The 14,653-nt window shown below is 39.5% G+C and overlaps 2 protein-coding genes across 2 annotated transcripts in view; both read left to right on the top strand.

The window, feature by feature from the left end:
* The first annotated feature begins 333 nt into the window (after positions 1–333).
* casp3a (caspase 3, apoptosis-related cysteine peptidase a) lies at positions 334–5,960 on the top strand. The gene is made up of 6 exons (XM_035660704.1): positions 334–545; positions 930–1,069; positions 3,660–3,788; positions 3,912–4,087; positions 4,189–4,300; positions 4,406–5,960. Exons 1-6 carry the CDS (start codon positions 487–489, stop codon positions 4,633–4,635), a joined length of 846 nt encoding a protein of 281 aa, XP_035516597.1. The 5' UTR covers positions 334–486; the 3' UTR covers positions 4,636–5,960.
* A 1,479-nt stretch (positions 5,961–7,439) lies between these two features.
* The window catches only part of stox2a (storkhead box 2a), an 18,214-nt gene continuing 11,000 nt past the window's right edge, over positions 7,440–14,653 (top strand). The window contains exon 1 of the mRNA XM_035660612.1: positions 7,440–8,115. Within this exon, the coding sequence (XP_035516505.1) occupies positions 7,758–8,115 (358 nt within the window). The 5' untranslated portion in view covers positions 7,440–7,757. The remainder of the gene's footprint in view (positions 8,116–14,653) is intronic.

Below are 14,653 nucleotides of genomic sequence, written 5' to 3'. Positions count from 1 at the left end.
TTTAATATGTATTTTGGCCACAAAAACAAGTTCAGATTGCTCTTAATTGTATACAGATGTACAATAATAGTAGTTTAAGTGTTAAGAAGCAGCATTAATAACTCAATGTGGGTCCTGTGGTGGAGTGAGAAAACAGAGAATTTAATTGAATGTAATAATTACAATATAAACATTTAAAATAACATCCTTGTTTGAGTGTGGTCAATATTTATCTAAACTATATCCATATAGACCAGAGCAAGTTGTTGTTGTGACCGCCCCCCCCCCCCCCTTTACACGGTAGGCGTGGGAGTGGAAAACAAGCGCACCTGCGCATGACATCAGCATCTTTGTTTACTAGTAGCCAGGCGCAGCTAGCAGTAGCTCACTTCACGTCCTCTTTCCGAACACGCCTTAGCTACAGTTTCCTGTCGGGTTTGCTGTTTGATCTTACAGGCTGTGTAAGCTGTGTGCTCAGTTAGTGCTCGGTTTGCTTAATCAACAAATATGTCGCTAAACGGACCCGGAGAAGACTCCACGGACGCAAGAAGAGGCGATGGACAAGAGTGAGTCTCTGTTTGTCTGTTTGTTAGCTGCTTAGCGATTGTTATCTGTCGCAGCTTCTTGTTGTTCAGTGATGAGTAAGCAGTTCCACCTCTGTCCTTATCCCAGACTACACCTGTTACTAGAATATAATGTCACATTTTAGCTGTTAACATATATAAAGCTGTTGTTTCCAGTTCTGTAACCCTGTATCAGCGTTGAGTTGTTTAAATGATGTCCAATATGCAGCACTAATGCAGGCCTGTACACTAAAGGCTTCCTCTCCCATCTAACATTTAAAAAAAAAAGCCCCATTTTTTGTTTGTTTTTTGTCGTGCATTCCGTACATTGTGTTCTTATCTTGCATTTAAATGATGGACTGTGTTGTTGGTTTTGTCGTCTCTCAGGTCGGAGGCGTCTTTTTCTGCCTCTGCCCCCATGGTCGTGGACGCCAAGCCCAACTCCCGCAGCTTCAGATACAGCCTGAACTACCCCAGCATGGGCCAGTGCATCATCATCAACAACAAGAACTTTGACAAGAGAACAGGTGTTTATTTATTTATGTATTTATTTATTTATTTCTCTCATGTTTTACTTGGTGCTGAAAGTGTAGAACAGGTCATTACTAGTTAATAATGTTAAGAAAAAGAAGAATAACCTGGTGGTAACATTCACCTTAGGGATGGATATTTACCTGCTTTTTATGCACCCATGGTATTCTAACTCTAAACAGACAAGATAACGTTATATTTGTTACTTTTCATACACTAAAATATGAATTTAAAAAGAATTTATTGTAATAGTTACATGGTAATGAAGATGCTTACTTGTAGTCCCTCTTTTATGTGTTAATTCTCTCTCGATGTTGGGTTCAGGGTTATTTTCCAGCACCAAAAATGTCACGTTAGGTCTTAAGGAAGGGTTTTGAAATACAAGGTCAGCTGGCTCAGATGTACACTTATAAAACTTTAATTAGGAGTTAGAGGTTAACTGGCTGTAGATGTGTCTGTGGTATCTCTGTGTCCAGTTCCCAGTTCATTTACACAAGACACAAATCTTAACAGAAACTTCTCACTAACACCATCCCAGGGTACAACGAAGCAGGTCAATCATCCCACATCCACACCTTCATGAGATGAGTGTGTGCTAAGGGACCCAATTTAAACATGTTGCCGTGGATACCATTAAACTGCCTCCCCGTGCTAGTTAATTAGATGTTCAAGTTATTTTTGTGGCAGTCCAGTGTTGGCTTTAGAGAGAATGAATCAGGCAGTGGAACTAACCTTGTGTATGTACATCAATGCATTTGATAACACAAGACAATTACAGCAAACTGTCAGCTGCTCTTCAGGAAGCTCAAGTACCCACATGACATGCAGTATGATTTGTGATCCATCACATGTGTATGGTACCCATGGTTTGATTAGTTCCTCTTACAAGTTTGATGTAGGCTGTGGAAAACTCTTTGTGGGAGAATGTTCTGTATATTTATGTAATGGCCAAGTCACTCTGAAACTGTTCGTCTTGCCTTAGAGTGGCAGGATACAGAAAGATAGCTATTGGAGGTATTGTCAAGTGTGTCCTCAGGGTGTTCAAAAGCTTTTTGTGAAGCATAAAAAGTGTTTGCCCCTGAAGAATCTATAGGGGAATGTTTATCCAGTGCTTGCTTCTCTGAGGATAAAAACTGATGTCTACAGTTAATGGAGATTCTGTATGCGACCTTGAGTTGACCTTTATGGTCATTGTGCAATATAAGCTTGAAGAGCAGTCTCTACTATTATTTGAAAGAGTCTTTTTTTTTTTTTTTCTTTTAGCCCTTGGATATCAATGCAAGGGTATAAAGCTTCAGTCTGCCCTTATAGAGCATCAGAGTCACTGTCCGATGGTCTCATTTTCTCAGACTTGTGTTTGACAAACCTGTCTAGCAGGACTAACTGAGTACACATGACCGCCTGGTCTACAAACACCATAATGTTCCATGAGCATCATATGAGTGGGGTGAACATCAGCAGTGGTTAAGCTTGTACTGCCACGTTTATTTGTTTCAAGCTGTTCAACCAAGAAGGTATTTCACACTTAGACTCCCACGCATGTTTCCAAAAAAAATAAAACGGCAGTATTTTATGTAAAAGCTAGCAGGCTACTTGTGGTTTACGCCTCACTTTTAGAAACAGAGCAGGTGGTGACAGTTAATGTGCTCTGTCAGTCTAAAGGGGCGTTCAATGCAGAACCCAAAGGCTCCAAACAGATAGTGGGTGGGTGGCTGGTGACTTTGTTTAAAATGTAGCAATCTTAGGCTATGAGTAAGAGTCAGACCAAGACTCAGACCAACAAGATGCACTAAACACGTATAGAAAGGCGCAAACTTAAAATGGAATTCAGCCATCATTAATTTTATTATTTAAACCTGTGTAGGTGTGTTCACTTTTCTGGCTGATTAGGTTGAGGATATGTGAGGTAACAAGACGTCGTGTATAATAAGAATGGGTGCACTCCAAAATCCCATCGTCGCAGTGCCGGTTTGTGCAGGTTGGACGAGGTTTTAATTTGAATTCAGCACGCAAAACATCAGATGCTGCGTTACGCAAATCCATGGCTCTGTGCAGCACATAAACAAAATATAAATATAAATAATACAAACTAATGAAAATGTTTTTCACATTGCTAGCCATTACTGAATCCAAATGTAAAACGTTTTTTTTTTTAAACTAACAAACTAAAAAAAGATGAAAAGAATAACACCTGCTGCTGTTTGATTATCAGCTGACAGAGATTTAACGTCATACATACTGCCTCATATGCCACTTGCACTCCATTTTACCAGGTATCCCCGGCCAAATGGAGTGCAACCAATGATAAACAGTGTAATTTGTCCCGCCAGGAGAGAGGTAGATGTCAATCAAGCACTGTCAGTCACTAGAAGAGGTCTAATAAAATCACCTTTAAGATTATTGGGAAATAAATAAGTATGTGCTTGTTTATCAAACTGCCTACTGTGTGCGCTATTGGTTGAATTTAGTTATGAGGAAGAAAGAGCTGTTGGTTACTTTAAATTTGTTTTTTGGTATTTTTTTTGTGGTTGTGTTTTCGTTGTTCTTCAAGTAACCAGAACACATTTCTGTGCTTTGTTTTTAAAGGCATGAATCAGCGAAATGGTACAGATGTGGATGCCGGCAACGCGATGAAAGTGTTTACAAAGTTGGGTTATAAAACGAAGATTTACAATGACCAGACAGTTGAGCAGATGAAACAGGTTTTAATTTCTGGTAAGTTTGTGTACACACACACACACTAATCTTCCCTTTTTCACCTGCTGTCTTTTATATCATATTGTACAGAAATGTATAAAAGTGTGTGTGTGTGTGTATATATGTGTGTGTTTCTTTCAGTGTCAAAGGAAGATCACAGCTGCAACGCCTCATTCGTCTGTGTTCTGTTGAGTCATGGAGATGAGGGTGTGTTCTTTGGTACGGACGGCTCAGTAGAGCTTAAGTACCTAACCTCACTTTTTCGTGGCGACCGCTGCAAATCACTGGTGGGGAAACCCAAACTGTTCTTCATTCAGGTATCATAAGAGTTTTTTCCCCCCCTCCTGCACTAACTTACTTTGCTGAATCGTCTAAACCTGCAACCAGGTCCTGTTTTGTTTGTGTGCATATTGATTAGGCTTGCAGAGGCACTGATTTGGATGCAGGCATTGAAACGGACAGTGGAGAAGATGGCACTACTAAGATCCCTGTGGAGGCTGACTTCTTGTATGCTTTCTCCACAGCCCCAGGTTAATACTTACACACACAAACACAGGTTGTTTTGTATACTCCTTGTTTCCTTTTTTATCTGTTGTATTGATACACCCTTTACTCTATCACTCCTCTGTGTACAGGTTACTACTCCTGGAGGAACACTACGACCGGATCCTGGTTCATCCAGTCACTGTGTGATCTGATCAGCAAATATGGAAAAGAATTGGAGCTCCAGCACATCATGACACGAGTGAACCACAAGGTGGCAGTAGAGTTTGAGTCAATCTCCTATTCACCAGGCTTCCATGCAAAGAAACAAATCCCATGTATAGTGTCAATGCTGACCAAAGAGATGTATTTTTCTCCTTGATGTCGTCTTTGCTGTAGAAGCCTCGCCGGCCTTCGTCTGCAAAAGAAAGGCTTGAGGATGTGTATGAGGTGGTGTTTTTCAGTTATTTTAGTTTACACTTTCAAATTGAACTCTTGAAACCTCAGCTAACATATTTCTGGGAGAGTAGATGTGATGCTAAATTCACATTTCACAAGCTTGGCATTTTAGGGGTTTTTTTTAGTGGGGAGTACAGTTCTAAAATATTAGGCATTAAAATGTGTATCCCTGCAGTGAAACTATTTTGTATTCTCTTTTTAAACAAACAAATATCATGACTTTAACAATGTAATTGCATGCTCACAGTTTTCTACCAGTACATGCCTGTTTACACTATATACATTTCAGGGAATAATATTGGGAACCAGTTTGATAGGAAATTTGACCTTCTATATGTGTTTAATCATGAAACCATAGACAGGCCTCCTGCACTCCAGCATCAGCGTTTTTTTATGAGTCAGCTGTTTATTTTAACTCGACTGTCTAAGCAAGTCTGTTATGCAAGGATCATGTGTTTAATTTCTGTGCCTGTTTTTTCTTTTTACATTCTTGTTTTTTTTTTTCAGTGTACTGACAATAATCATTCACTGGATTAGCACCTGATGAGTTGTATGAAGCCTTACACTTACACTCCGTAGAGACATTGATGGATAATGTTGTGTAGCAAATTCAGGAGCATCCACTACACTAAGAATTCATTTTTAATTATGATGTTTTTTTCCTTTTCTAAATGTGGATTTTTTAAAATTAACTGTTGTCTCTCAATGAGCAAGGCTTCGTAGCATGCATGAGTAAAGCCAGCTCACTCGCACACTTGCTGTTATTTGAGGCACATTTTGATGAGGAAGTCATATCTGAACAACTTACATTTCATATTTGGCTAGTTTATTTATTTCGTGTGGTTTTATAACAGGCAAAATGGCAAAATATATGCCTTTTCACTTTGATTTAATTGTACACTCCTTAAAATATAATTTCCAATGGGCTGTTGTGTAACTGTGATACAAACTTTTATATGTAACCATCAGCTTTGAAAGACTTACAGCAAAAAAAAGCACAATTTGATTGTGTAATGATCCAGGTCCTGGTGATTTTGAGTAAATATTTCTGTACTTGCAGCAAATAGGCTGAAATCACTGTTGCTGTTCAAATATTTCACTGTTACTTGACCAGTTTTAACTCCTATCAATATACAACATGTTGCGCTGAATGTCTTTTGGGCTTTTTTGTGGTATCACTATTTTGTAAGCAGCTATACTGTGAGGTTGGTGTAATGTTCTCCCTGATAAAGACCACTTTTCATTGTTTAGTGTTGTAGTTTTGTTCATATCTCATACAATTGTCTACAAACACAGTAAAGAGTCTACTTGTGTACACTTTCTTGAGTGTGAACAGGCAGGATTACTCCAGATTTGGCATGCCTGGAGGTGAGAAGAACTGGGCCACCAGATCCTGAGGCCCTGCGCCAAACAAAACTGGGCCTCAGATTCCTTCGCTGCCAGCCCAGACGCACTTTACCTAAACTAGCTTTCACAAACAACAGGCCACTTATTACCTGTTGGATGTACTAAATATAAAGACTCACAGCGGACACTTACACAACACCTACATACGCCAACAATATATACCTCTAAATCAGACGTTAACAAATTGCACCAGGATATTGCATCACGACATTCATTTCAATATTCTTTAAAATGTTAGAGGCCCAAGGTGTTTTGTCTTGTTTTGTTCAACCAATACTCCAAAATTCCCAAATTTCAAATTTACTAAAATGTAAGACAAAAAAAACCCCTCAGATTCTCAGGTTCTATACTTGCAACTTTCAAATTGTGTCATTTTTGCACAAATATGAAAAATTATTTTTATTTGAGATTTGATAAACGATTAATTGGTTATCAAAATAGTTGCCAATTAGATATCTGTAGATCGACTAACTACAATGAAGTGTCAGTCAATATGGGGTTGATCTGTAAACTGCAGATTAATTATGAGTTGTTCCAGTTGGAGGTGCTAATGAGACAACTAAGAATATATCTGTATATAAACCAATAAAAAACCAGCAAACGCCTGAACCACCTTTTACATTAGAGTGCAATCCAGTACCACAGTCCTGTTATAAATACTAACATTTTAAGGCACCTTAGTGAAACTTATTTTAAGGTGTACATTGGATTACATTATATAATTAGATTATAATATGTTTGTCCCTCCATATATGTGAATGAGGTGGACAAAATAATATCAACACCTTTCAATAGAGGCAACATCAAATACAAACACACCAACAATAGTCTCAGGATGAGGCAGCTGATGGTGTCTTATATGATTGTGTCATTGGTTGGTTTTTGCACATATTTTTATAATATATTTATATATATATATATATATATATATATATTCTATCATTATTTTATTATTACTGTGCTTTATATGTAAGCATGTGTCTGTTCTGCGTTACCTTGCATGTCCCTTTGTGGCAATAAAGTTAAAGTTGCGTTGATATTGTATTGAATCCTGCAGGTGTTTCTCTTGTTTTTTTCCAGCCACGTTTCTTGTCATATTATTGTGTTGTCCAACCATTTCCTACATTTCCTTTTTGTGTTTTTAGTTTTACATTAAATTGACTGTTTTAATCGTTATATCTCACCATAAGATTGCTAAACAATGTCAAGACTTTGGTGGACTTCCAAAGTAGAAAGTAGCAGTTTACGAGTAGCACCTGAACGCAGCACAAGTCCTCGCCTCTTTCGTCGCTGAAAATAGGCCCTAATACTCTCTGACAGTTGGCGTTAGTTGGCTTCATTGCGCGCCGTGTCAGGTTGCACATTTCCCTGATCTTACATGGAGCACCTGCATTAATTGCGTCGTGCTGCAGACTCTGGATCAGCTCCGCGCGTTTTCTTTTTACGCTGTTCTCCCATTTCTTCAACATGCCTAAACCAGTTAGGATTATCGGGCCGTTTTTTTTGTTTGTTTGTTTTTTTGGGGATAGACACGTAACACTGCGTGCTCTAAACAATGCCCCACAGTCAAGAAAACAGTAGTTTTCTTTTGATTTCTCATGTGGAACCAAAAGAAAGTTAACTTTGCCTGAAGCAGGAATGGAGAAGTTCCTCCAGGTCGCTCCGCACTCTCTGGCTCTGGTGCTGTCGCAGGTTTGCGCAGAAGATAAAGAGGACCCCCCATCATCATCATCATCATCATCATCACCGGCCGTGCTCTCCCTGAAGTTACAGCATCACACCGGCTACGAGGTATTCGCCAATTTCAAAGCCGTAAACATGCAGCATTTCTGGAACAAGGCGCTGACACACGCTCTGTCCGAGATCTTCTTCCTCGGCTGGATTGATGAGAGTGTGCTGCTCATCCAGGGGAAAGAGGTCCATCTTCAGGTACTCAGGAACGGATGGACCAGACGAACCCTGAAACCACCACAGGGCTTTGACATCAAGTGCATAGGTGGGTTAGAAGTTAATTAAGACAATTAAGACACATGCATAACCATGTTATTACAGTAGAGTTGCACAGACAGTCCTTAATGGAAGAGTGGGTGATTTCTACTGGTTTCCACTCATATGTATGGGAACAATGATTTTGGGGGTTTGGTTTGCAGCATGATCCCAAAAAGAGGCACATTAAAGCACTATCATCCACCAGTAACAAAGAAATATCATCCAGACACAATAGCAGTAAACACAAGCGTTTACAAGTGTTAACAGTAAGTATAATGTGCAGTGGCAATAAAGTGTAATTAAATCTGGCAAATCTTGGCCTCCAACCACAGTGTCTGTCAGAATGAATCGACTGGATGACATAAATGAAATAATTTAAACTTTGAACTCCTGTTGGCCTATTAACTTGCATGCCATTTAGCAGTACTTCCCTACTGTACATGTCTGTCCAGAGCTGTAGACCCCACACTTGGAGATGGACTTGACTGATCTCAGAATTCACTTACTTGAGACTTGACTGCCTGAAGCATTGAGATGGCTTTAGACTTGATAGCAAAACATCCAAGGACTGAACTGCAAAACAAACTCAAGTTAGAGACACTAACTCCTTGGAGGGACGGTTGGGTTCTGCTTACTGATGTTTTACTAAAACTTATGTATGTTTTAATTAATGACTGTAATGACCTTTTGTTCTCTCTTGTAAAATACATCTTTATCTAAATTAAAGAGGCTTCCCTAAATAAAAAAAGTGAACTAACTACCAAAATATTTGAAGGACAATATTCAAATGTTGTGTCATTTTAATGATCAGCACTAAGAGGCCTGAAAGACTTGCAAGAGCCTCACAGCTTGACTTGACTTAGACAAGAAATCTGAATCTTTTAGAGATTTAGATTTGGTTTGAGAAGTGGACTTTTCTGGATTGACTTGATTGACTCGAGTCTCTCTCTGTCTTTGCAGTTTTTTTGGTCTTTGGCTTATGTTATTATAGTTAGACTGTTAACTTTGATCATCTAAATACCTTTCTGACAGATTTACCTGCAGTTTGTGGCTCTCCAGAGCTCTGCTGGGTGTTTCATCCTGATTTCCACACCTCTTTAATAGCTAGCGAATGCTGCTGATTGGCATTCAACCGAATATTTCCCTGAGGTTTTTATATGATATTGTCTACTCCCTCTATGACCCAAGGCAACAGTTCAGCTGGCAGGTTGCATGAAACCAGTTGAAGCTAGTCTGATAAAGATCACCTTATAACCTCAGCAGCTTCATATCGTGCAGACCTCCTCATTTAGATAGAGGAGCCAGTCCTTAGGCCCAGTTCTACTCCAGCTCAACATTCCCACACTCATACTCAGCTTCTTCTGTCAAGGCTATAACTCATGTAGGCCTATGTGCTGGGACAGGTTTGTACGACTTGTGGTATTGTCTGCAAGTCTAACCGCTGCACCCATCATACTGCCCTCACAGGCTTCCCCTTTTTGTGTATGTGTGTGAGTGTGTGTGTGCGTGCACGTGAGAGAGGCGTGCAGCATGTCATGGATCACCTTATTTATGTCTGTTAGCGTTGAAATAGATCCTCAATTTAGATCATCAGAGAAACCTGTAGCAGAGAAAACAGAAAAAGTTATGGAGCAGGAGGAAGGGATGATGAAGATGTGGTGAAGCCTTAAAGGTGCAGTGTGGAACATTTTGGATATACTGGCAAAAAAAGGGATATAATTTTAATAGGTATGTTTTTATTTGTGTATAATCACCTGAAAATAGGAATTGTTGTGTTTTCATTATATTAATGAGATGTTTTCAGCTACAGAGGGAGCGGGTCCTTTTACACAAGGGCCGCCATGTTGAACCGCTATGTTTCTTCAGTAGCCCAGAACAGACTTTCGTGTTTTTCCTATAGTTTCCAACAGGCTTGGAAGGCTGATGTGTATTCAAATGGTTGCAATCTGCAACTTCACTGTTGCCACTGAAACCTACACACTGCACCTTTAAATCTTCAATAATTACAGCTGCTCTAATCAATATTTTTATTTAAAAAAAACAATAGATTTAATTACTATGTGTAATGTACTCTGTGTACCCACAGAAGATTATCGCCTGACCTCAGCTCTATCAATCGTGTTAGTGTCTTTTCGCTCATTGTTTTGGTTTAAGGGCAACTTTACTGATTTTATTTACACTTTCCTCTCATCAGCAGCAGCTCTGTGTAAATAGACTGGTGCACTTTTCCTGGAGCAACTGCAAACTCTTTGTGTATATTGTTGTTACAGTATCTTACACACTCTCAACTTAAAGTTTTATTAAACCATTTGTTTGTGTCAACTCAAGCTGTAGCACCTACTGCTAAGGCACTGACCAGACTTCTTTTCAAATTTTAGTGTGTATTGAATGTTCAAACAGCTCCTTTCATGTTATCAGATTTCTACATTGAGCTGCTAAATATTGATTGAATTAAATTGAAATGCATCAGTACTTTCGGGGCTGTTAGTCCAAAGGTAAATCTTAAAATAGATTTAGTGATTTTGTGTTGCTAGTTTTTTTGTGTCTGTCAGACATGACGTAACTTCACACTACTGAAGCAAACACAGATAAGCTGTGGAATGTTTGTCTTATAGCTAATAACTCACCAGACTCTCTAATGCCAAAGCCAACAGAGCTTATATGCTGTTGGTCCAGATACAGATATAGTTTTTGTGTGACCTGTTTTACTGCGAAACCCATAATCTTGAATAGATATTAACTTGGAAATCAACTCAGAACTGAACCAATGGTGAAAAGTCAGACAATGGATGTAACAGTCTCATACTCACCTGTGTGGTCACCACATTATTGGGCTGCATAATCAATCTGTAGTTTAATAGTAAGTTCATGTGAATTCAACCAGAACTAAAATTTTAACCATTTTGCCTGTTTGAGGTTACCTAAAACAGCTCCAGCATGTCTATAAATCGATTGTTTTGGTGGATTTTCCCTTTAAAGTACTCAGACATTTTTAATTGGGGTGTGTTTGTTAACCCTAATGGAAAATGTCCTCAAGTAATGACAACACTATACAGATGAAAACCACTGCAGTGTAGATTTTCTAGTATGACCTGCACGTTTTCTGTGTGACTCATTTTCTTAGCTGAAGTGTCAAGATTGTAGTTTGTGAGACAAGTTCAAACACAGTTCAGACAACATAGGCTGTCCATTAACTATGTGTGTAAAAGGCAGGCATTTGGCAAGATGTGTACTTGCATAATTATAGATAGATAATTATAGATATTGTGTTTTTGTACATATAATTGCATCTGACAAACCTTGAACAAAAGACTTTAGGAACAACACTCACAGATTCCACCTGTGGTACATGTTTACTCACACATTATTCATTAAAAACAATTAACAGACAATACTAGATTATTAAGTCTTAGAAGGCTGAAATCATATTGTTATGAAATTAGTTTTGATGTCAGATTATTAGACATATAGTGCATTTACTCATGCAAGTGTTTACATAATGCAGATTATCCCCCAAACGGCCTGAGAATGTTTGATTAGGGCTGAGAGGCAAAATAGGAGCTGGATTAAGACATTTAGACAAAAGTTGTGGATTTTCAGCTGTGTGGAAACAAAGTGTTTTTTAAAACTGACAATTCAGTCTGATTAACTGAGGGACTTTGTATCCGTTAGCAGGCTATTAACAATGGACTGGGAGGAGTGTGTGCTCTTAAGGAAGGAAAAGAGGAGCATTTGTTCAGGAAAACACTATTGCACTGCATTCCCTGCTATAGGCCAGGTTTCCATTGGAAGGAAAGGGAGGGTCCCAGTAGAGAATTGGGGGAAATGTTTAACGCAGCAGACAGATTTTTTTCTTGTATATCTTAATGTCAGATCAGCATGTGTTATGTAGGCTGTTGTGGCAAAAATAGTTTGTGTCTTTATTCACTGTCTGGCCTAGAGAGCTGACTTTAAAAAAGGCATGTGTTGTCATAAATGTTCCACTGGAGGGCAGACCACCGGCAGAAATGGCCCTGTTTGCAAGGAAGTTGGATGAAGTTGTAACAGGCCACAAATCTTTTATTGTCTGACAGCTCAGGACTATTGTCAGTGACGATCCCACTACTGATATGTTCATCTAAACACAAGGCAGCCTTAGTATAGACATTAGGGGTTCAGAGAGAAATGTCTTGATAACTAATGAACCGGTTGTGATAAAATGTGGTGTAGAAATTCATGTTCCCCTCACGATGAAGTGTAAAACTGGTGATCCACTGACTTCTCATCTGATGTAGGGCTGCATGATATGGTAAAAAAAAATCATATTGCGATTGTTTTGACAGATATTACAATTACGATACGAGTCACGATTAGTGGGACTGATCATTTTTGCATCACAATTTTGATTTTTTACTGAAAAACACCAATTAAAATCATGATGACGTTTGTTTGGGTCTTTACCAAGTAAACTTCTTACATTTTGTAAGCCTCTGCAGCACTACAGTACTTCAATATAATGCTGTTTTGTCACACATTTGACCTTTATCCAAAAAATGGAGCTTCTGCTATTTGGATAGCTATTGCATTTGGCCGTATTGTGAATTTGAAAATATTTTGATTAATTGTGCAGACCTAATCTGCTGCAATCATCAGGTCAAACGTTTAATCCGTTTAATACAAGTTTTGACCTTATCTGCAAGGCTAACTAACTAAGCTCCTCTTTGTTTAGTGCAAACACACTAGCTAAACATGGTGGTAAACATTATGCCTGCTAAACATCAGCTTGCTAGCATTGTGAGCATGTTAGCATGCTGTTATTAGCGTTTAGCTCAAAGTACGGCTTTGCTGTGGCTAAGTACAGCTTTACCGAGCCGCTAACATGGCTGACTGTAGGAAAACAGCCTTTTGTCAGATTAACCAGCCACGTAATTTTAAAATGTGATTTTATTGTGCTTGGTAAACCTATGAGGGCTTGCTTCAATAATAAACACACACAAATCCCCTATAGGGCTGCAACTAAGCATTATTTTCATTATTGATGCATTGATCCTTATAGCCTAGATTAAGGTGTAAGAAAATAGTGAAAAATGTACAGTTTCCTACAGCCCAAAGTGATCTCTTCAAATTCAAATTGCTTGTTTTATCCAACCAAGAGTCCAAACCCCAAAGATATTCAGTTTACTGTATTAAATCCTCACATATAAGTCAATGGAACCAATAAATGTTAAGCATGTTGAGTTATCAAAATTCTTTCTGAATCATTTTCTGTCCACCGACTAATCGATTAATCGACTGATTAACTGCTTCACATTTGGAGTGAGCAGGATTTTCCAGGATATATCTAGCGAGAATTGAATCATTGTTGTCACTGTGGACACGTGTATTCTTTCCACTGTCAGGACATCCTGCTCTTTTTTCCACACAGTTGGTGTAATTGTGCCTTGTAGTGCACAAAGTGTTGAAGGATCTCAATTTCTCAGCAGTGATGCAGTTGAGTATTTTTCTGTCCATATAACAGACAGTCAGTCCTCGTCTATGTGGTGTCTGTCTGCTTCTATCTTGAGTAACTGGCTCTTTAAGGGAACAGCACTCAAAGGTAACAGCTATGAGATCATCGGCTTGCGTCGTCATGGCAACAAAGGCTGTTGCAGCACTACTGAGAAATAAAATGGCTGGCGTGGTGTTGCTGTCCCCCTCCTCCTCCTCCTCCCCCTCCTCCTCCTCACCCCTCCTTCCCTTCCCTTCCTCTCCTCTTTCTCTTTGGTATCAGTGAACTGGAGCAGATTGGTTGTGACACCGTCCCCCCCTCCACCGGTGCCCCGTCCTGCCCTCTCACTTTGCTCCTTATTCTGTCCCTCCAACCGTCCATTCACACTCCACACATGTGAGTCAGCAGGAGTCTGCAGCTAGCAGGAGCTGCCACTCTGGACATGATTAAGGTGATGCTTTGGGTTTTTTCCTTTTTCATTGACAGCTCCACACAGTAGTAGTTACTGAATCAACCGGTGGAAAAGCACCAACGAGGAAGACACAAATCGGCACCTTTAAAATGATTCCCTTTGGTTGTGGCCTCTGTCAGGTGTTTAGCTTTGGTCTTACAGGTCAGGTGAGACCCACACAAAAAAAGGGAGGATGGTGGTTTAAGGGGCCCCTCATACTTCAAGATAGAGAGCTAGTAAGACAGAGAGAGTGAGGGAACAACAGAGGGTGAGGATGGAAAATTCAGCCAAAGATTCAGAGTCTGAGCTATTCCCCGGACATCATCTGAGGGCTGAATATTTTTATTTTTTTCTTGTGTGTGTGTGTGTTTCGAGCTGTTGATATTTGCTCTCCTCTCTGCCTTATGTATGTCCTCGATCTCTCTCTCTCCCTCTCTCTCTTTCTCTCTCTCTTGCATCCTCTCTCCTCCCCTCCCCTCAGCCTCAATCACCCAGACACAGACGCATGCATGCTCACGCAGAATCGCGCGCAGCAGGCGGATGCGCGCATACACACTTTCTCTCTTTCTCACACACACACACACACACACACACACAGGAATGCATATACGTAAGTGTACAAGACAC

The sequence above is a fragment of the Morone saxatilis genome, unplaced genomic scaffold, assembly GCF_004916995.1.
Source record: "Morone saxatilis isolate NCDOM2014 unplaced genomic scaffold, NCSU_SB_2.0 Contig17, whole genome shotgun sequence".
Classification (NCBI taxonomy): Eukaryota; Metazoa; Chordata; class Actinopteri; family Moronidae; genus Morone; species Morone saxatilis.
Note: the sequence above shows the minus strand (reverse complement) of the source record. Positions and strands in the feature narration are given on the sequence as shown.